The sequence below is a fragment of the Lissotriton helveticus genome, chromosome 10 (genome assembly GCF_964261635.1).
Source record: "Lissotriton helveticus chromosome 10, aLisHel1.1, whole genome shotgun sequence".
NCBI classification, from domain to species: Eukaryota; Metazoa; Chordata; class Amphibia; order Caudata; family Salamandridae; genus Lissotriton; species Lissotriton helveticus.
Window position 1 is genome coordinate 1,157,840,167 of NC_136071.1, and position 22,649 is coordinate 1,157,862,815.

A 22,649-nucleotide genomic window follows, 5' to 3' on the forward strand; every position below is an offset into this window, starting at 1 on the left:
CATTCGCCCGTACACCGATATTCGCCGAGCCTTCCTGTGGTCCCGCAGTGGCTCTCAACCGTCTTCTAGCGTTTGCGTTTCACTGTCGCCGCCATCTTGACTTTCGTGGAACGCAACCCCGCATTTCACTGTTCCGATCTCCTTTGTGGCGTTTTAAAACATGTCGCTGTGGTAGCATGCGGTCGCAGTAAGGTCGTGATGCAGTTGAGTTAGTGTGTACCTCTCATCATCTTGTGGTTGCAATCTTACGCTCTGTGGAGCCGAACGTCGGGAGCGGCCATCTTAGCTCTCGGTGTGCCTTCATGCCATTTTTACTTCGGTGTGCTAGTCCCGATCCTCCTTCAGAAGCCGCTTAACTTTGTCTGCATAGGCAGCATGTTCCGATTTCTATCGGTGCCTTTGTCGATGATCTGGCGGCAGTTTAAGAGGCTCAAATTTTCTGTTTACACACCCGTCCGGCGGAGCTGACTATTCAGCCAACCATCCCGCAGTGCGCCCTCTAGCGCCCCCCTCCTTCCACCCATCCTTCCTTCAACTGGCCATGCATCAGATTCCTACCAGCCACCTCTGCCTGCATTCAAAAACACGTATCATTCTTTGCCAGTCATTAATTTAACTCGCTCATCCTTCCTCCTTCCTTACACCCTTATTTCCCTTTTCGTTCATCCCATCCATCAAGTTCATCTCTGATCTGACTTGGCTTCTCGATAAAACTTTCACAGCTGAGTTGAAGTCAAATTTAGAGGAGGCCATTGGTTATCACCAACTCCTGCCGCTAATGCTATTGCTAATGCGAAGTCCAGGGTGACTGTCTTCTACCTGGTTGACAATAACTTAGTTCTAAATTTGTAAGTCTTCTTAACTGTAAAGTGTATTGTACTGTATTACATACACCCCTGCAGCGAGCCTACTCTACAATCTCAATAAGTAAGGAACATAATAGCTTACCACTGCCCGCCACTACCGAGGCATCCCCCACAGCAGTTCCTGCTGGCACTGGTGGCACCGCATCCGCCCCTGGAGTGACCACCTCCGCGCTGGCCCTGGCACTGGTGGTTGTCTGTGCCGATAGTGTTCCGCCTAGAAAAAACATTTAGGGCCAGATGTAGGTAATTCCTATTTACCGACTCTTAAATACCGACTCATACCGAATCGGTATTTAAGAGTCGGTAAATAGGAAGGAGGCAGATGTAGGTAAAAAATTACCGATTCTGTAAGAGTCTGTATTTACCGAATCTGTAAATACCGATTCGGTATTTCACATTGATTCCTATGGGCCTTGAAGCCCATAGGAATCAATGTGAAATACCGAATCGGTATTTACAGATTCGGTAGATACCGAATCCTGCAAGGGTGCAGGGGGTGTCACTTTGACACCCTCTAGCACCCCAAGTACAGGCATGTGTGCCATGTGGCCCTAAGGGCATGTCTGTGTGCCACATGGCACAGGTGTGCATGCACACCTGAATTCGGTATTTTACCACCCAATAGGATTGGGTGGTAAAATACCGAATCTGAAGGGCCTGTGGCACTCTTAGGAGTGTCACCTACATATGGATGTACAGAATCGGTATATTTACCGATTCGGTAAAATACCAAAGTGGTAAATTTACCGAATCGGTAAATATACCGATTCTGTAAATTCAGACCCACCTACATCTCAAAAGCCAAATACCGGTTGGTAACGGCCGAATTCGGCCGTTACCGACCGGTATTTGGCGACCTACATCTGGCCCTTAATATTTTTAGATGCCATATACATTACTCCCTATTTTGTCTAGGAATGAAAAATAAATTTACTACGTAAACAAATTTTATTATTTGGGACTCTCTAGTCTAAACTAAAATTTCCCCTTTCGGAAGGGGAGGGTGTTTTTATTTATGCTTAGCCATAACATGCTACACTTTTTGGCACAACTGATCAATGCTTGCTTTTTAACGCGCACCATTTTTCTCATAACAGACAGAAGATTCCCTTCTACGAACAAGAGCAATATGTTACTCATCATCATCACCACCAGTACTTTAAGTTCCAACAAGGTGCGGGGTCTCCCACAATTAATGTGTAAATCAGCCACTGTTCAGTTTTCATGAGTTCACCGTTTCTCTTCTATGAAGTTGATTTTAATAATGTTTTTATATAATGCACAATTGAAAATTAATATACAGAGCAAGTTGTTTTACTTTTAATTAAGCTTTAAAACTTACATAGACTCTGTGGATCTTGGTCATGAGTGAGTGAGCGATAGGGTTTGCAATTTGCAAGCATGATTCCGTGACTCTGAGAGGTCGGAACTCTGACTCCCTAGTCTTATGTTCTGGGTTGTATAATCATTGGGGATCATCGCTGCATTCGGGAGCTAAATAATGACTCTGACACACTAGCTAGTCAGTAAGGAGATTGGGGGTTCAACTTCTGTTATGATTGAGGTATGTGGAAAGTCTAACTGCGCTTATTATCACCAATGCCCTATTTCGTGTCCATAGTTCTGTATGTGCAGAATAGTCCCTGCAACAGTAGTAGTATGTCCTCCTATCCAATCAAAAAGTAAACTAGTATCTTATTAATTTAATTGTCAAAGCATAAACATTAAGAAGACTTCAATAGACATTATGGACAACCCAGAGGACTGCACTCGGTGCCTAGAGCTATTGCTGAATAGGAGTTTTGTTTAACACCTTTTGCCAACTGTGGGTGCTTAGCTAGCTACACAGACAGACTAATAATAATAAATAGTAGTAGCACAGAGAGTCATAGAGTCAGGCTAAGAATTTAGAAACAGTCTACAAGAAGATCAATGACGATTTAGAAAAAAATAGAATTATGATGAATGTTTGAAATAAATAGGTGCTGTAAAAGTTACGGAAGTACAATTATTAACAGGAAAACTTACTGGGGCCAGCAGAAGAGCCCTCGGTGGACTGATCCTGGCCTTCCTGCTCCGCCGGCGCCGCTACCTCTGTCCTCTTGCCCCTGGGAGGTGCTGATGTACATGAAAGAAAGGCACAAACATGGATGATTGTGATCAACGAAATCAAACATTTAAAAAAAACAAAAAATTATTTCTGGGAAATAAACAACAATTGCACTAAATTTATTGACCTATCTGATGTGGTCTACTAGGATATTAGTATTGCTGGATTCACGGACCGTCTACTTGGAAAGTTATGTAACTCACTAAACCAACTACAAAAAGGTTCTACTGGCAGCACTCAGCAGCACGCGAAGTGACGGACACAGTCCGTCATGATTGCAGACCTCTAAAAAATTTCCTACTAAATAACAAGTCATAATATACTCAACCTATCAATCCACCACCACTATCTCTTCTTAGTGGCAGGAGTACAAAGGAAGGACTGGGCTTGAGTCTCTTGTCTCTAGCATTACGCAGTTCTGTAAAGTACACTCATACATAATCACTCAGGCCAAATGAGCAAAAAATTGAAAACAAGTAAGCATAGTAGCACCGCCACTGAACAGGCGAGCACCTGCAATCACAGAAGCTTTTGAAACATAATTTACCTGCAATGTAATCGGCAGCATTCGTGCTCTTCCCAAAAACATATATTTGCAATATAACACAGAGCAGAAGAAAACAAAGCCGTTATTAAATAGCTACTAGTACTCACCAAGCCCAGGGATCTCGACGCCAAGCAGGTCGAGCAGGTCTTGTTCCCGGTCCAGTATGTGGGACCACCGGTGTGTCACCTGGTTGTAGGTGAGCTGGACCCCTGACTCCCGATACATGGCCCGGCACACCTTACCCCATAGCTGGCGACGCTCCTGGAGGCCGTACCCGGTTCCGGGCCTGCCACCTGCTGCGATGGTCTTGGGGAGGTGGCGCTGCACAAAGAAGACAAGTGCGGCCACCTCCGCCTTGCTGAAGATTAAGGGTGGGCGTAGTTCGCGAAGTAGCGCTACGCGAAGCGCACTTCGCGAGCTGCCGCACTGGCATCCGGCACTGTGCAAGCATTGAAAACGGCATCTTGCACAGTGCGAGCTGTAGTTTTCTGCTGCTCGAGTAGATTATTACTCGAGCGGCAGCTTTCTCAACGCGAGCAGGTAGTTTCTCATTGAAAGCGGTCGCGAGCATGCGCAACCACTCACAATGAGAAACCTGACCTCCTCGCGTTGAGAATCTCGCCGGGATGTAATTTTGCTTGCTCGCGGTCGCGAACATGACGTTCAGGACCGCGAACAAGCAAAAAATTACCGCTGCACTACGCATGTTCGCACTGTGCTACGTGCAGCTCGCGTAGTGCGAAGTTGCGAAAACTTCGCAAACTCTGCAAGCGTAGCGTAGTGCTTCGCCCAGGGTTACTGAAGATCTCCCTGGGACTTAGACGCCCCCCATAAACGCCCGCAAGGGAGCCAGCTGCTGGGTGCGGGACTCTTCCCCTTGGAGGTCTTGCCGGCTCCCTTTGCCATGGTCCTGGGTTAAAGGAAAAATAGGAAAGAATAGGGAAAAAGTAAATAAAAGAAAAGAGAGAGAGAGTTACAAAAAAGTAGTTATTAAAGCAACGAAAAGTAGAAAGAAACACAAAATATAGATGTACACAAATAGAGATATAGATAATGAGTAAAAAAGATTAAAAAAAAGTTCAAACAAAGGATTACAGAGATTCAAGCAGGATAGAAAAGGCATACCCAGAACCATAGCAATGAATGAAAAACAAGATGGCCGCGTCCATTGCAACCGCGTGGGTAAGTTCTCGTGATATTTTACTCGCGAGCACGCAAAAATGGGCGCGGACACGTAAGCGGTTGCGAACAGGAAAAACAATCGCGAGCACGCAACATGTGACTCGGAACAGGAAATGCGCAACGCGAGCATGCAACTCGCGAACGGAAATACGCAACACGAATAGTGAAAAACAAGATAGCCGCGCCCATATGCGACCGCATGGGTAACTTTGCGATCGCAGCGATGAAAACAATCTCGCGAACTCGCAAAAATAAAAAATCCGCAAAATTCACCCTAGTAATGAGCCCTGGGCCTTTCCCCGTCAATAAAAATAATGTTAAGTGCATATTTGATTTGTCCAACACCATCCCTGAGTACTTGATAGTAGTTACTTTATAATGTTTTTTTTACATTCCGTATGCATGTTTGTCAGGCCAAATTATAGCCATATCAATGTGCGCCTTGTACTTTTTGGAAGCCCAAAGATGTTCCTGTAGGCTGCTATGTGACCATGTTCTACAATGTATGTGAGTTTTCCAGGATGAGTGAGGGTGCCATAGCTTATTGTGGGCAAGAATTTGGCGTGAATTACATTGCGTATCCCATATGCTGTTGGGCACTGAAAATTGTAATGTAATTTAGCTATGGAGGATGTGGATTTGACGGGTTTGACCTCTATTGCCCTTTGAAGAGAAGCTTTGCTTGAGGTCGGCAACCAAAGCCCAAACTCATTAAGGTGATATTTCACCAAAAGGAGTTGACCCAGATTCTCTGGTGGTTATTTTGTGTTGCTTTGCGCTGTAAGAAATGTCCCTTTCTGTTCCGAAGCCTTGTCAGTTTAATGTTGTGGAATACCACATTTCCCTACAAGACTTACCCACTTGCCACAGGATTTGAGGGGGGGGGGTGTGTCACTGAATTTTTTTCTCTCCCAGATGTGTGTAGTAATCCATGCAGCTTAAATTTGGCTTTTGGGTGTTTGTATCATGACATATTAAGATGCTAGTTCCCCCGTGGAAGTGCTAGCAAGCCAACAGATCAGAGGTACAATTGAATATTCTATCCAAGTCAGTGATGCTTGGCAGCAGGAAGGAGGGTACTAAGAAGTAAACTACATGGGCACGTGAACTGTGTGTGCCGGAAGTAAAGGTGTATTTCCAAGTGATTGGTTGGGTTAGCTGCCAAGGGCCCAATAATGAATGATCATTCATTAAGACGTCTGTTTACAGAACAATATTAGGTATGTAGGAAAGTGCCCTTTTTGGATTGTCACCCCACCACGTTTTGCTCTGGATGCTATGGTTTCAGAACTGAAAGGGCACTGGGACCTGCTAACGATGACCCAGCCCCAGTTCCAGTTCTCTTTTCCTCAAAAGGTAATGTGTATTGGTACACCCAATTGGCAATATGCTTAACCCCTCGTGTAAGTCCCTAGTACCTGTACCAGTGGTACACAGGGAAAGGGGGGTAAAGGGGTCACGAGGGCTGCAACTCTGAGTGACCTAAGTAAAAGTAAAGTCTGCAGGGCTGCTATCGAAGCCTGCTCAAGCCGCTTCTCTGTTCAAGTTCGACTCTGAACACACCGTGTGTGACAGAGTCCCCCTGACTGCCATGTTATATCTAAGTCACTCCTAAAGAAGGCTCCCTTAAGCCCATGGGGTAGGGTGCATTATATTACTGGTGAAGGCATATATGTTCAGTCTTCTATACCTCTACAGTACCCTTGCCATTCAAGTTTACTGTAAGTGAATGGCGGTTCGTAGGTTAACGTGAACCAGCTACCTGACAAAACCGAGATAGTCAACTCTATGATGGCACCTCTGAAGGTAGTAGTGTTTGGTATCATACACTGTGCTTTTTCAAACCTGACATAATTCTTGTGTCGGGGGTGAGCTGGCATGCACTCAGGTGGCACCCTTAAAGGGTGACCACCAAGATACCGGATTCCCTTATGCTTTGACAGGCCTTCTAAGCCATTTTCTGACCTCCTGCTGGTGAGTGCTTTCACTCACAGAGAATGCGAGACAAAGGGACTGGGCAGGAAGGAGGTCTCACCTCTACCCTAACAGGATGGCTAGTAAAATATCAACCGGGGGGGTGAGACTCCAAGGCTTCACTCCCTCTGATATGCAAGTGACATATCTCCCAGTATATACAAAGGCCCCCCTGCCCATAGGCACTTGTGTATGCGAGCAGGCGGGAAATTAGGTTGTCAGAAGGTATACCTTACTGTTGGATTTGGGGGGTCTCTAGTTGGCACAAGTAGGTACTTGTGACAAATAGGGACCCTTGCCTCTAGTCAGGATAAGGGGGTTACACTCCTAAAATAACTGTGCTCACCCCCTTGGTAGCTTGGCACAAGCAGACAGGCTTATCTCAGAGGCAGTGTGTTAAGCATTTGTGACCATATACAGTAACTCAGTGACAACACTACAGATGGACACCACACAAGGTTTTATATCAAAACTAAGTATACTTTATATAGTTACCACAAGACAATAAACGACAAAAATACACAATACTGTTACTTTAAGATGGTAGATTTAAGCTTAGTTCAGTTCTTACGATGCAACACTTTGCGTCAATGTACCTTAGTATGCGTTGCGCTTCCACGACAAGCAATGTCGCAGCGAGGGAAATGAGGCAAAGTTCAGGTGCAAATAAATAAAGACGGGAAGATCTTCCAGATGCGGCACACTTCTCGGGGATGCGAGAAGTTCTCTGTTCGATGCGTGGACTGCAGCGGCGCCACCCTTGTTCCACGATGCGACGGCAGCACACTCTTCTCCCATGATGCGTGAAGCTTCGGCACAATGCGACAACTACAGCGGCGACATCCACGATGCGATGGCAGCAGCTCCGAGGGCGGCGCGCTTCTCAGGGATACAAGGTGCTCTTCTTCGATGCGGTGCAGTGCAACAGTTCCAGCAGCAACACCCTCCTTCGGAGTAGCGACGGCAGCAGCAGCGACGGCGACACGCTTTCTCTTGGTTGCGGCACGCTTCTCTCAATGCGGTGCAGTGCGACAGTTCCAGGGCGACACCCTCCTTCGGAGTTGCGACGGCCGGCACATCGACGGCGACACACTTCTTCGATGAGTCGCGCTTCCAACTCTTTGCAATACGCGGTCCCTCAGAAGGACCAAAACAGCAGCAGGCACTTCCAAAGAACTCTGGGGAGCTGGGGGTTGAAGTCTGTTGTCCCTGAGACTTCAGCAGGAGGCAAGCTCTTTTCCAAGCCCTGGGAGATCCTTCACAAGTTGAAAGCAAAGTACACAAAGTTCCTTTCTCCTTCCTTTGGCAGTAAGGCAACCACTGCAGGCCAATCCCCCAAGCAGCACTTCAGGTTGGGAATAGCCTCTCCTCAGTTTCTTCAGGTTCCTCTCCTCAGTAAAGGTTTCGTCTTGTAGTCCAAAAGTGATCTAATTTCTTGGGATCAGGGTCCCAATATTTATATCCCAAAATCCTTTGTTCTTTGAGGGTAGAGGGGCCTTTGCCCAGTCCAAACTAGTTCCTGAGCACCCTGTTTACCAGACTTCTCCTTTCCTTTCACAGTGCAGGGCAGAAACATCAGACGCCCCACAGAAGGTGGAACCAGCATTGTGGAAGGCAAGTACAGTCCTGGAGCACTTTGTTGACATGACAACTTCACTTCTTTCAGTGAGCAGAGACATCAGCCGCCCCCCAGGATGTGGAGCAGAGGCAGGCTTTGGATAGTTAGACAAGGAAATACCTACTTTCTAAAAGTGGTGTTTGCAAACACAGAATGTTAAAACCAACTTCACTAAAATATGTATTTTATCATTCTGAGTTCAGGCATGCTAAACTCGAATTTCTACCATGTTCGCTGAGTCTGTTAGATTATTACATGTTTATAATCCTAACAGCCCGTTCTGGCCTATGGAGAACAGGTAGCCTTGCAATAGTGACAAGCATTTACAATGCAATAGGTCTCGGGTTAATTAAGTTTGAGCTATTGGCATTGCTTAATATTGCAACACCAATTGCACCAAAAGTCTATAAATTGTAGGCCCCAAAAATGTGTATTTATTACATATGATTTGTGCTGACTTACCGCCTGTCTGCCGTCTCCTAGCACCCAGCAGCATCACGCAGCAGTATGCTGAAAGGAAGGAGCTATCTGCTTCTAAATTTAATACCACGTTAAAATGTGCGAATGCCGAAAACAAACGCGGGTCGTGATCTTGTAAGCTAAGGTAAGCATTTTTGCTCTATTGCTTGTTAGCAAATCGGGTTTGTCGTACAGCCTGCACACCAGATGCGTTTTTAGAACAAAGTTGACGGAGCAGTCAGTGCATGACCAGAATAGAAGTAAACTTGCATACAATTCCGTGATTTATGCACCCAGACACATACTCTCTCGCGCTCTCTCACACACCCATACACACACACTGTCACATCACATACACACAAACACCCACTGACTGTGCTGGGGCAGGGCACAGGACATGCCGCTCTCGCCTTGAGACTCCATAGTGTCAGAGCGCATGTAACCCGGAAGGCACTCACAACACAGGAGTGCATGTGCGCCTCGAGCTGGGACTGATTTTAAATAAAAGGAGAGGCGCGTGCACTGGTGCAGTGTGCGCCTCTGGGGATGCACATAGACACATACTCTCTCGTGGGTGGTAAAACGTACGCTTTTGCAGTGCTGCCAGCCTATTCGCGCTGGAAGCTTCCCTGCTTAATTTGTGGAGGTGTGTGTATGAGTATATGCATGCACGTGTGTGCCTGCGTGAGTGTGTATTCATGCTTGGGTGTTTGTGTGTGTGTGTGTGTGTGTGTGCGCGCATGTTTGCATTTGTATGTGTGTGTGTGTGCGTGAGTATGTGTGTAGGGGGTGGTGCTGTTATAAGTGTGGGGGGCACCTCGGCTGTTCCTTGGTTTTGCGGGGGAGGGCGGTGCTGTTATAAGTGTGGGGGGCACCTTGGATGTTCCTTTCTTGTTTCTGCCAGGGGAAGGGGCCTGGGTGGTTTCTTGGCTCTGGGGGGTTGTTGATATGTGTGTGTTGGGGGGGGGGGTCATGTGAGTCCTGCTGCTACAGGTCGTCGGTTCTGCATGGGGGAGCAGCAGGCTCTAGGCTAGTTTGTGGACTGGACGAAGGAGCCTTTCGGGGATACAGGTGCCCGTTCTTCAGCTGGGGGGGGGCTGGGTGAGGACGGAGAGCAGAGGTGAGGGGGGGAGACAGGGGGGAGAGGTATCACTTTCACCTCCTCTCCTTAGTGTAAGGTAACGCCCACTCTCCACTGGTCCTGCCGGGGCCGAGAGCAGTTCCCGAACTGAGTTCCGAGCAGGGGAGGTAGTGCGTGTGAGCTAAGGAGGAGCCCCGCCCCTTAGACTGTCCTAGGGAAGCAGCTGAGGAGAATGGAGGCGCGAGGACTGAGAAGGTGGATGCAGAGATGTAAATAAACTTCTGTCCTGGCTGTACTCGCCACCAAAAACAATAAGTAAGGGACAGGGCACGGGAAGGCCAGGGGGCAAACTCCACTCACTCCCGCAGGGCAGTACTGTACTCAGTCACCTCCCAGTACAGCAGGAAGACACGGTGTCCGAGCAATGCCCTCTCCGTGTGTCTGCCCTTACCTCTGTACCAGTTCCTCCCCAGCCTACAGTACAGAGGAGACAAAACACATTTCGAAGATTTCTCCCCGCATGCCCTATTAATATAAGGTTGTTAGGATCACTTCACTACCACACGGCCCATGCATTGAACACCTCCACAAGGCAGGGCACCCTAGTTTCTGCAGTTTATCACCCCTTGCATGTCAGAGCTAGACACTGGTCAGCGTGTTATTTATTTATTTTGCGGTTTTACTTGGCACGTCCTCAAGCCGGTGGCCAAAGCAAACAGCCAACGAAAGGTGCTGGATGAACAAGTGCCGAGCTCGAGGCATCCTGCACTTTCTCGAGATATGAGGGCAATACACAAATCCTGGGGAAGGTGAGCACATGAGTGACATGTTGCAGGCGGGGGCATTTGCATGCGGCGCGCGCTGACAAGCACTTAAGCTCCGGCACGCAGACGCGCACACGCACTTCTAATAAAAACAGACCGTATGTGCACTGGCGGAGGATCTTCACGGTGATGACGAGGGAGCGTGTGCAGTGGCTGAGGATCTTCACGGTGATGACGAGGAAGCCATGGTGAGCGTGTGCAGTGGCTGAGGATCCTCACGGCGGCGGCGAAACTGAGAGCGCGGTGGAAGCGCACGAGACGCCGTCGCCGTGCGCGCGACCAAATCCGCGCGTGGCCAGCTCTTGTTGCTCCCTCTCCATTGAGAATGCTGGGCGCGTGCCCAGCTCTTGTCTCCTTTGCCGGCTGAAACGATTACATTAGTTCTCTGCCGAGAACGCGCTTTCAGCGCGTCTCTAGGCCGAGACCTAAAAAACAAAAATGGCTGTAATTCACTATTAGGACATGCCACACACATCAGGGATTGTCCTACCTTATACTTACAATGCACCCTGCCCTTGGGCCTACAATAGGGGTGACTGATATGAAGAAAAGGGAAGGTTTAGGGACTGGCAAGTGGGTGCACTTGCCCAGTCAGCATGACAGTACCAGACTGCACACAGGCTCTGCAATGGCAGATCCTAGACACATTTTACAAGGCTGCTTCTGTGGGTGGCACAACCAGTGCTGCAGGCCCACCAGCAGCATTTGGATGACACGCCCTGGGCACATTCAGTGCACTGTACTAGGGTCTGACAAGTAAACCAAACATACAATCATGTAATCACTAATCCATACATCAATTTTCAACAGGGAGCACTCGCATCGTGGCACTGGACAGCAGTGGCACAGTGCCCAAAGCATCTAACACCAGCAAAAATACATGAGGCAACAGCAAAAATGGAAGGGAGACCCACGCCAATGGTGCCAGGTCTAACACCTATCCTCCCCCAAAGCTAGTCCTACCTCTAGGGTGGACTAGTGGTGCCTAAAAATAGTGTATTCTGGGTAGTTTGGTGACATACACCCACTGCATGTTGTCACCTCAGGGGCAGATTAGGCGCTAGACTAGTAGCCTATTGGCTACTAGCCCTCACAACCTTAACACCCCCTAAATCCAGGATTTATGGGGCGCCCCCTGACACCAGAACTCCAGATATGCTCTGAAGAAGAAGGGGACAAAGAGAAGTTGTGTCAGCACAAGGCAGGACTCTACAGAGAAGAGGTGCGAAGTACTGCAATTGTGGCAGCCCCCTTTACCCACCAGACTATGACTTGTCCAGAACTAGACTGGTTCCAAAAGGAAGGTGAACCCCTATGCATGCCAAAGACTTCATCAAGACTGCCTAGGGCTAGAGGTACTAATCCTCTGCAGTAGACAGACACAAATTGCACTTCCACGTTCCAAAGAAGGACCTTTTACCAGGCTGAAAGTAATCGGTCTGGTGCCTTCTGGGAAGCGTTGTCCTGAACCTCACTGAGTCTCAGCCCCCTATAGCATTCCCCGGAATTCTTGAAGAAGATTGACCCAGCCGTGACATTTGCACTGGACCAAGGCTTGTTGGTGGTCAAGCTGACTACTAACTGCTTCACTTTACGCCCTACGTGTGGGGAACCTTTTGCAGCGTCCACTCTTCACTTTTGTGGCACCGTTGTCAAGTTCTTGCATTCCAAAGATGGCTTTGTTGGCACACCTGGTAAAATGAGCACCCACAGTCCCATTCAGCACCATAAATATCCAGGCATACCTCTGCATCTGAGAAGCCTGAGCTAGATAGAGCCGTTCTACCTGGTGATTCCTGGCCCAGGGGCCCCTCCAATCTTCATCTTCAAAGGGCTCCTATTAACTAAACCTGCAAGCATCATTTTGGTAAGTTTTTTGTTTTTGAAAGCTCCTGTGGCTCCCATTCAGCACCAAGGACAGCCAAGTCACCTCTGCACCCGGATTCCCAGGCAAAGTAAATTTTTTTTGATTGTTGCAACTTGGTCTGTGGGCACGCAAGACCTTAACTCTTAGTGCGTTCTCTTGAACTCGCCCCGTGAGTGTCACCTGAGATTTCTTCCATTGGCCACAATGATAACGTTTGACAGCTTTAAAGTATTGATTTTATTGTTGTAATTGTTATTGCGTTTATATAGCGCTTACTACTCTTTGCAGATAGTGGAAGTTCCTAGAGTGGCGAAGAGGAAAAGTGCTTTAGATATAGCAGGCCAGTTGGATATACTTGGCTGTAGGAAGAAAGATTAACAACATCTCTAGAATTTTGCTCAAGATTGATAGTTTGTGAAGCAGGGGACACTGGAGGTAGTTGTGGAGTTTTGAAGGGAATTGTCTTTTTTAAAGAGCAGATGCTTTAAGGCGTTCAGACAATAGAGCTCACTTTGTGTGCAGAGCTAATCCAGACTTTCTAATGGGGTATGATATTGAGCATCAGAAGATGGGTTTTGTATGTGTTGAAGGGAAATAGTTTGGAGGTGAAGAGTCTGCAAAGTGGTCACAGAGCTTTCAGCTGCCTATTAGAAGTGGATTAGATTGGCAGAAAGTGATTTCTGAGATAGGTAAGCCTTTCCAAACCAATGAAAATTCCACAACGGGCAGCTCTCATGATATAAGAGGAAAGTTCATTGAATTTTGGTTATATAAAGAGGAAACGAAAACTTAAGTTGGTTGAGGAGGAGGAGATAAATTAGGAGAACAGTGACAATAATCTGGATATGCAGAGCTTGCAATCATGTGACATTGTTTCAGATATAATTTGAGAGTGTGAGAGTTCTCTTTTGGAGGCAGCAGATATCTCCTTTATCTTTTTCGATAAAGTATGCAGGTAGACCTATTGTGCGGTCTGTGACTGATATATTTTCCTGAGTGGCCATGGCTGAATTGAAGGAGAATGGATAAGAAACCACCCTTTTCATGGGTGCTCAAGCTTCTGGGAAGACCACAGGTTCTGGGTCAATAGCATGAAGATAGGTTTGCTCTACGTGGGCCATCTAGAATTGTCCCTGCACAATAAATAGTCTGAGTACTTAGCAGTACAGTAAAACAGAGAGGAGTGCAAAATACTTGATGGACATGACTGGTCCAGCAAGTATTGCATTTGTAACACTTTACTATAGTTGGGGTGATACATATCTGATTGAGACCCACATTGTCTTGCACTTTTAGGTCAGGAGTGTGTCCAGACATATGAGTCTCCTGCTCGTTGTTCTTGAAGTCAACTCTGAGGCTAACGTCAAGCACAGAAAGCAATTATTTACAAAGTAGAAGGCAGAGGTGTGTTTAATGTCCTGGAGGAATGAAAGTAGGACTTGGAGCCAAAATCCATTTTTGTGTCTATTGGGACTTTACAGTAAGTCAAAGATTTAGGGCCATATGTAGGAAGCCTAATTGCGCTCGCAAATGCTGAAATTCGCAGAATTTCAGCATTTGCGATAGCAATTAGGGCAGTGTGCTATGTAGCACACAAAAACCCACATGCAAAATAAGGAACCGCAAAATTTGCGATTCCTTACTTTGCTATTGCATTTAAGGAATCGCAAATTGCGATTCCTTAAATGCAATGTAGGAAGCACCCAAGTAGTGCGAGTTTTGGCTTAAGGAATCGCAAAATACCACCAACTTCAGGCCATGTGGGTCACATACATGCCCTTAGGGCATGTATTTGGGCCACATGTGCACACATGTCAATTTCAGGGGGTGCAAAAGGGTGTCCTATTGACAACCTTACAACCCTGAAATTGCATTCTCTATTTGCGATTCTCTAATTGAGAATCGCGAATTGAGAATGTCTTCCCACTCATTCCTATGGGCCTTATAGCCCATAAGAATGAATTGGAAGGTATTCCTTATTTGCAAATCGCAATTTGCAAATCGCAAATAAGTGGGATTCGCAATAAAATTTGCTAATCTTACCTACATTTCGTTTTGATTTGATTTGATTTTGAGTTTTGTAGAGCGCACAGCTACCCTAGGGCATCCCGGCGCTGGAGACCGCGGTCCTGGAGGTTAGAAAGTCAGGGGGGGGTGCTCAGGGGAAGAGAAGGGTCTTCAGTCTCTTCCTGAATCTGAGGTGGTTTTGTTCTTGCCTCAGAGGGAGTGGGAGGGCATTCCACAGCCTGGGGGCGTTGTATGAAAACAGGCGACCACCTGTTCTGGCCTTACTAATTCTGGGGACTTTTGCCAGGGAGAGGGAGTTGGATCTGAGATGTCTAGTTGACTGTTGATGAGACACAAAAGTCCTGAGGATGGGGGGGCCTTCATTGTGAATTATTCTGTGGGCAATGCACAGGGTCTTGAAGTTGATTCGTTCCTTGACTGGCAGCCAATGCAGACTTCTGAGGGCTGGCTTAGCCGAGTTCCTTGCTGCGGTTCCTGTGAGTATTCTTGCCGCCGCATTTTGTGCACATTGCAGTCTGTGAATTACAGAGACTGGGGCCCCCAGATATAGGACGTTCCCATAATCCAATCTGGAGTTCACCAGCCCCTGCATCAGAAGCTTCCTTGATTGAAGAGGAAGTAGATGGAGGATGGAAGCGCACGAGACGCCGTCGCCGTGCGCGCGACCAAATCCGCGCGTGGCCAGCTCTTGTTGCTCCCTCTCCATTGAGAATGCTGGGCGCGTGCCCAGCTCTTGTCTCCTTTGCCGGCTGAAACGATTACATTAGTTCTCTGCCGAGAACGCGCTTTCAGCGCGTCTCTAGGCCGAGACCTAAAAAACAAAAATGGCTGTAATTCACTATTAGGACATGCCACACACATCAGGGATTGTCCTACCTTATACTTACAATGCACCCTGCCCTTGGGCCTACAATAGGGGTGACTGATATGAAGAAAAGGGAAGGTTTAGGGACTGGCAAGTGGGTGCACTTGCCCAGTCAGCATGACAGTACCAGACTGCACACAGGCTCTGCAATGGCAGATCCTAGACACATTTTACAAGGCTGCTTCTGTGGGTGGCACAACCAGTGCTGCAGGCCCACCAGCAGCATTTGGATGACACGCCCTGGGCACATTCAGTGCACTGTACTAGGGTCTGACAAGTAAACCAAACATACAATCATGTAATCACTAATCCATACATCAATTTTCAACAGGGAGCACTCGCATCGTGGCACTGGACAGCAGTGGCACAGTGCCCAAAGCATCTAACACCAGCAAAAATACATGAGGCAACAGCAAAAATGGAAGGGAGACCCACGCCAATGGTGCCAGGTCTAACACCTATCCTCCCCCAAAGCTAGTCCTACCTCTAGGGTGGACTAGTGGTGCCTAAAAATAGTGTATTCTGGGTAGTTTGGTGACATACACCCACTGCATGTTGTCACCTCAGGGGCAGATTAGGCGCTAGACTAGTAGCCTATTGGCTACTAGCCCTCACAACCTTAACACCCCCTAAATCCAGGATTTATGGGGCGCCCCCTGACACCAGAACTCCAGATATGCTCTGAAGAAGAAGGGGACAAAGAGAAGTTGTGTCAGCACAAGGCAGGACTCTACAGAGAAGAGGTGCGAAGTACTGCAATTGTGGCAGCCCACTTTACCCACCAGACTATGACTTGTCCAGAACTAGACTGGTTCCAAAAGGAAGGTGAACCCCTATGCATGCCAAAGACTTCATCAAGACTGCCTAGGGCTAGAGGTACTAATCCTCTGCAGTAGACAGACACAAATTGCACTTCCACGTTCCAAAGAAGGACCTTTTACCAGGCTGAAAGTAATCGGTCTGGTGCCTTCTGGGAAGCGTTGTCCTGAACCTCACTGAGTCTCAGCCCCCTATAGCATTCCCCGGAATTCTTGAAGAAGATTGACCCAGCCGTGACATTTGCACTGGACCAAGGCTTGTTGGTGGTCAAGCTGACTACTAACTGCTTCACTTTACGCCCTACGTGTGGGGAACCTTTTGCAGCGTCCACTCTTCACTTTTGTGGCACCGTTGTCAAGTTCTTGCATTCCAAAGATGGCTTTGTTGGCACACCTGGTAAAATGAGCACCCACAGTCCCATTCAGCACCATAAATATCCAGGCATACCTCTGCATCTGAGAAGCCTGAGCTAGATAGAGCCGTTCTACCTGGTGATTCCTGGCCCAGGGGCCCCTCCAATCTTCATCTTCAAAGGGCTCCTATTAACTAAACCTGCAAGCATCATTTTGGTAAGTTTTTTGTTTTTGAAAGCTCCTGTGGCTCCCATTCAGCACCAAGGACAGCCAAGTCACCTCTGCACCCGGATTCCCAGGCAAAGTAAATTTTTTTTGATTGTTGCAACTTGGTCTGTGGGCACGCAAGACCTTAACTCTTAGTGCGTTCTCTTGAACTCGCCCCGTGAGTGTCACCTGAGATTTCTTCCATTGGCCACAATGATAACGTTTGACAGCTTTAAAGTATTGATTTTATTGTTGTAATTGTTATTGCGTTTATATAGCGCTTACTACTCTTTGCAGATAGTGGAAGTTCCTAGAGTGGCGAAGAGGAAAAGTGCTTTAGATATAGCAGGCCAGTTGGATATACTTGGCTGTAGGAAGAAAGATTAACAACATCTCTAGAATTTTGCTCAAGATTGATAGTTTGTGAAGCAGGGGACACTGGAGGTAGTTGTGGAGTTTTGAAGGGAATTGTCTTTTTTAAAGAGCAGATGCTTTAAGGCGTTCAGACAATAGAGCTCACTTTGTGTGCAGAGCTAATCCAGACTTTCTAATGGGGTATGATATTGAGCATCAGAAGATGGGTTTTGTATGTGTTGAAGGGAAATAGTTTGGAGGTGAAGAGTCTGCAAAGTGGTCACAGAGCTTTCAGCTGCCTATTAGAAGTGGATTAGATTGGCAGAAAGTGATTTCTGAGATAGGTAAGCCTTTCCAAACCAATGAAAATTCCACAACGGGCAGCTCTCATGATATAAGAGGAAAGTTCATTGAATTTTGGTTATATAAAGAGGAAACGAAAACTTAAGTTGGTTGAGGAGGAGGAGATAAATTAGGAGAACAGTGACAATAATCTGGATATGCAGAGCTTGCAATCATGTGACATTGTTTCAGATATAATTTGAGAGTGTGAGAGTTCTCTTTTGGAGGCAGCAGATATCTCCTTTATCTTTTTCGATAAAGTATGCAGGTAGACCTATTGTGCGGTCTGTGACTGATATATTTTCCTGAGTGGCCATGGCTGAATTGAAGGAGAATGGATAAGAAACCACCCTTTTCATGGGTGCTCAAGCTTCTGGGAAGACCACAGGTTCTGGGTCAATAGCATGAAGATAGGTTTGCTCTACGTGGGCCATCTAGAATTGTCCCTGCACAATAAATAGTCTGAGTACTTAGCAGTACAGTAAAACAGAGAGGAGTGCAAAATACTTGATGGACATGACTGGTCCAGCAAGTATTGCATTTGTAACACTTTACTATAGTTGGGGTGATACATATCTGATTGAGACCCACATTGTCTTGCACTTTTAGGTCAGGAGTGTGTCCAGACATATGAGTCTCCTGCTCGTTGTTCTTGAAGTCAACTCTGAGGCTAACGTCAAGCACAGAAAGCAATTATTTACAAAGTAGAAGGCAGAGGTGTGTTTAATGTCCTGGAGGAATGAAAGTAGGACTTGGAGCCAAAATCCATTTTTGTGTCTATTGGGACTTTACAGTAAGTCAAAGATTTAGGGCCATATGTAGGAAGCCTAATTGCGCTCGCAAATGCTGAAATTCGCAGAATTTCAGCATTTGCGATAGCAATTAGGGCAGTGTGCTATGTAGCACACAAAAACCCACATGCAAAATAAGGAACCGCAAAATTTGCGATTCCTTACTTTGCTATTGCATTTAAGGAATCGCAAATTGCGATTCCTTAAATGCAATGTAGGAAGCACCCAAGTAGTGCGAGTTTTGGCTTAAGGAATCGCAAAATACCACCAACTTCAGGCCATGTGGGTCACATACATGCCCTTAGGGCATGTATTTGGGCCACATGTGCACACATGTCAATTTCAGGGGGTGCAAAAGGGTGTCCTATTGACAACCTTACAACCCTGAAATTGCATTCTCTATTTGCGATTCTCTAATTGAGAATCGCGAATTGAGAATGTCTTCCCACTCATTCCTATGGGCCTTATAGCCCATAAGAATGAATTGGAAGGTATTCCTTATTTGCAAATCGCAATTTGCAAATCGCAAATAAGTGGGATTCGCAATAAAATTTGCTAATCTTACCTACATTTCGTTTTGATTTGATTTGATTTTGAGTTTTGTAGAGCGCACAGCTACCCTAGGGCATCCCGGCGCTGGAGACCGCGGTCCTGGAGGTTAGAAAGTCAGGGGGGGGTGCTCAGGGGAAGAGAAGGGTCTTCAGTCTCTTCCTGAATCTGAGGTGGTTTTGTTCTTGCCTCAGAGGGAGTGGGAGGGCATTCCACAGCCTGGGGGCGTTGTATGAAAACAGGCGACCACCTGTTCTGGCCTTACTAATTCTGGGGACTTTTGCCAGGGAGAGGGAGTTGGATCTGAGATGTCTAGTTGACTGTTGATGAGACACAAAAGTCCTGAGGATGGGGGGGCCTTCATTGTGAATTATTCTGTGGGCAATGCACAGGGTCTTGAAGTTGATTCGTTCCTTGACTGGCAGCCAATGCAGACTTCTGAGGGCTGGCTTAGCCGAGTTCCTTGCTGCGGTTCCTGTGAGTATTCTTGCCGCCGCATTTTGTGCACATTGCAGTCTGTGAATTACAGAGACTGGGGCCCCCAGATATAGGACGTTCCCATAATCCAATCTGGAGTTCACCAGCCCCTGCATCAGAAGCTTCCTTGATTGAAGAGGAAGTAGATGGAGGATCTTTCGGGCCATCTTCATAAGGCCAAAGCACGTTCCAGCAGTTTTTCTCGCTTGAGTTTTAAAGCTCAGATCCTGGTCCAACCATATCCCTAGGCTTTTTACCTCGGATTTTGGGGGTGGTGGAGATCCCATGCATGGTGGCCAGGGAAGGGGTGAGGGGATTTTTTTTGGATTTCCTAGGAGAAGTATTTCTGACTTTTCCCCGTTCAACTTTAGCCGGGACTCGCACATCCACTGGTGAACTTTTTCTAGACATCTAAATAGATTGGGGAGGGCATTGTCTGATTGGTTGAGGGATACGACAAGCTGAGTGTCGTCGGCATACATTATTGATTTAATCCCGAAAGGTTTGACAATGTCCTCGAGGGGTGCCATATATACATTAAAAAGTGTGGGGCTCAGGGAGGATCCCTGAGGCACCCCACATTTGAGTGCCTGAGCCTTCGAGATAGAGAATCCATCAGTCACTTGAAAAGACCTATCTTCAAGGAAAGACGTAATCCAGGCCAACGCGGAGTCCTCCACTCCAATCAGTCTCAGACGGTGAACAAGGGTTGAGTGGTCCACCGTGTCAAAGGCGGCACTCAGGTCGAGGAGGATCACTGCCACTGATCCTCCTTCGTCCAGAATGCCCCTTGCTTCCTCGACCACGGCTAACAATGCAGTGTCCGTCCCCTGTCCAGGTCTAAAACCTGTCTGGGTCTGACGGAGGATGTTATTGGTCTCTAGGAACTCGGAGAGATGTTGGTTTGCTACACTCTCAGCGATTTTGCTAATCGCCGGAAGCAGTGAGATCGGTCTGAAGTTTGATGGATCATTGTGGTCGAGGTGGGGTTTCTTTATAAGAGCCTTCACAGTGGCTTTTTTCCAGTTTGCTGGAACTGACCCATTTTTGAAAGAGGCATTGATCAGGTTGGTAAAAGGTGTGGCAATGGTGGAAGCAACATGCTTTAGTTTACTCATCGGGGCTGGGTCTGATGGGGCTCCGCTTTTTACTTTATGCAGGACCTTGAGAAAAGTTTCGGTGGTAATTTGGGGGAAGGAGAGTAGCCTCGGGCTGTTTTGGGAAGCCAGATGGTAGGGGTCTCTTAGATCGAATGGGGCCGCCGGGAGGGAGTTCAGAATTTTTTCGATTTTTTTCGAAAAAAATTCGGCCATCTGGTTGCATTTTGTCCCATCCTGGTCAGGGGGTGGAGGGGGATCCTGTATTTTGGAGAGGAGTTTGACTATCCGATAGGTCTCTTTTGCGGAGTTAGATGCGGCTACTATTTGATCCTCAAAGAAGGAGGCTTGTGCTGTTTTTAGTGCGTTTTTATAGAGCCTTATATGAGCTTTGTATCCACTTCTGTCTTCTGTTGTCCAGTGCTTTCGCCATTGGCGTTCCAGCCTTTTGCCTTTCCGTCTTAATTCCCGTAGTTGATCGGTGAACCATGGTAGTTTGGATGATTTCCTATTGGGGGGGAGGGCTTTAAGTGGCAGGACTGTGTCGAGAGAGTCGCTAATCCATTTATGTAATTGGCTTTCAGCTTTTGATGGGTCGGGATCCATAATGGGAAGGGATGAGGACAGAGAGTGTTCCCATAAGCTGGTATCAAGTTTTTTCCATGGGCGTGACGGGGCCCAGGGATGGGAAATGTCCGTAATCTTCCCTGGTAGTTGGAGTTTGAGGGGGACCAAGAAGTGGTCTGACCAGGGGATGGGGAGAGGGGTTTGGACCGTAAGTTTGGAGAGATTCGAAAAGATAGGATCCAATAGGTGTCCTTTCGAATGGGTGGGATCACTGCTAAGTAGCTGTAGATTTAAGGAATTGAGATCGGTTTTTAAGTCAAAGGCAGGTTTGTTGCTAGGATCGTCGAAGTGGAGATTTAAGTCCCCGAGGATAGTAAAATTTGGCGTCCCACAAGCCAGCGAGGAGACGGCGTCCATGAGTGAGTTTGAGAAGCGACCCACCTGTCCTGGTGGCCGGTAGATTAGTACACCAGTTAGTGTGGTAGATGGAGGAAGGTGTAAAGAAAAAAGGACATTTTCGCTATCGAGAATGGGGCTGTCTTTGAATTGACATGCGAGTTTCTCTCGATAGATAATAGCGATGCCTCCTCCCGTGCCTCTCGGTCTATTGAGGGATTTAATGAAATACCCAGGAGGTAATGCTTGAATAATGTCTGGGTCAGAACTCTCGGACAACCACGTTTCAGTTAAAAATAGAACGTCAAGATCTGATTCTGTCAGTAACAGATTGATTTCCGTGTGGTGTTTGGGGAGTGACCTGCAGTTCAACAGGGCCATCTCCAGGCAAGTAGATTCCGAAATGGATGCAGGAGACGCTCTGTAGGAGCATTTGGAGCATCTGAGAGGGGCTTGTTCTGGGGTAATAGATCCGCTGCATCTAATGTTTAGTGATTCTCTAAGTTGGTACAGAGTTTCTTGGGAGTATGTGAGTCGGGGCGGTTCCGGACCGGCCAGGGGTGGGGGCTCTAGGCTCGGTCTGGCGCGGACGGGCGCAGACGGGCTTGCCTTAGGCGCGCCTTCGGCGCGCAAACGGCGCTCCCGCTGCGCTCGTCCGCTGCGCTTCCGGTGTTGGCACATGATGTAGGGGTCAAGGGGGCGTGGCCTACAGGGGGGCGTGGCCTGACTTCTCGCCGGGTTGGCGTTTTCCTCAGAGGGATGTTCCTAACAGCGAGTGAATCGCCATTCTCTAATTGCGATTCCCTAAAAATCGCAATTTGTGAATTGCAAAATTACCTACATATGCCCCTTAGGACAGAGAACTTCATTCAGGAGCTATACAAGGGTTGTATGCAGTGTTTCTGTGTTTATTAACAAAAGGTCTCCAGGATCTGAGTGCTGTAGCTCTTTTTGTACACCCTAATTTAATACAGATTCTGATTTTGCGTATAACTGTTTCTAAGCTCCGAAAGCACACATTGTGGGTGGTATGATATAATCGTATTTTTTGCGTTCGAACAGGTAGTTTTCGCTGTTGCTGCCGCTTTGAGTGACGATGGGGAAGGGGTACAAGGTGGTGATTTGTGGATTGTCTAATATCGGAAAAACAGCCATCCTGGAGCAGCTTCTTTATGGAAACCACACTGTCGGTAAGGTCTTCTTAGGATTGTTTTTCGCTTAATCTGGCTTTACTGCTTGCTTTTATTATAAATCCTATATTTAACTGTCATTGTCC

General features: G+C 47.2%; 1 protein-coding gene across 2 annotated transcripts in view; it reads left to right on the forward strand.

Annotated features, from left to right (window-relative positions):
* LOC144784889 (NF-kappa-B inhibitor-interacting Ras-like protein 1) overlaps positions 1-22,649 on the forward strand; it is a 150,219-nt gene that overhangs the window by 80,464 nt on the left and 47,106 nt on the right. Inside the window, exons 2-3 of one of the 2 annotated variants that reach the window (XM_078663983.1) lie at positions 1,964-2,040; positions 22,436-22,563. In XM_078663983.1, the coding sequence (XP_078520109.1) occupies positions 22,470-22,563 (94 nt within the window). In that variant the 5' untranslated portion in view covers positions 1,964-2,040; positions 22,436-22,469. The remainder of the gene's footprint in view (positions 1-1,963; positions 2,041-22,435; positions 22,564-22,649) is intronic. The other variant, XM_078663984.1, reaches the window with a different exon arrangement.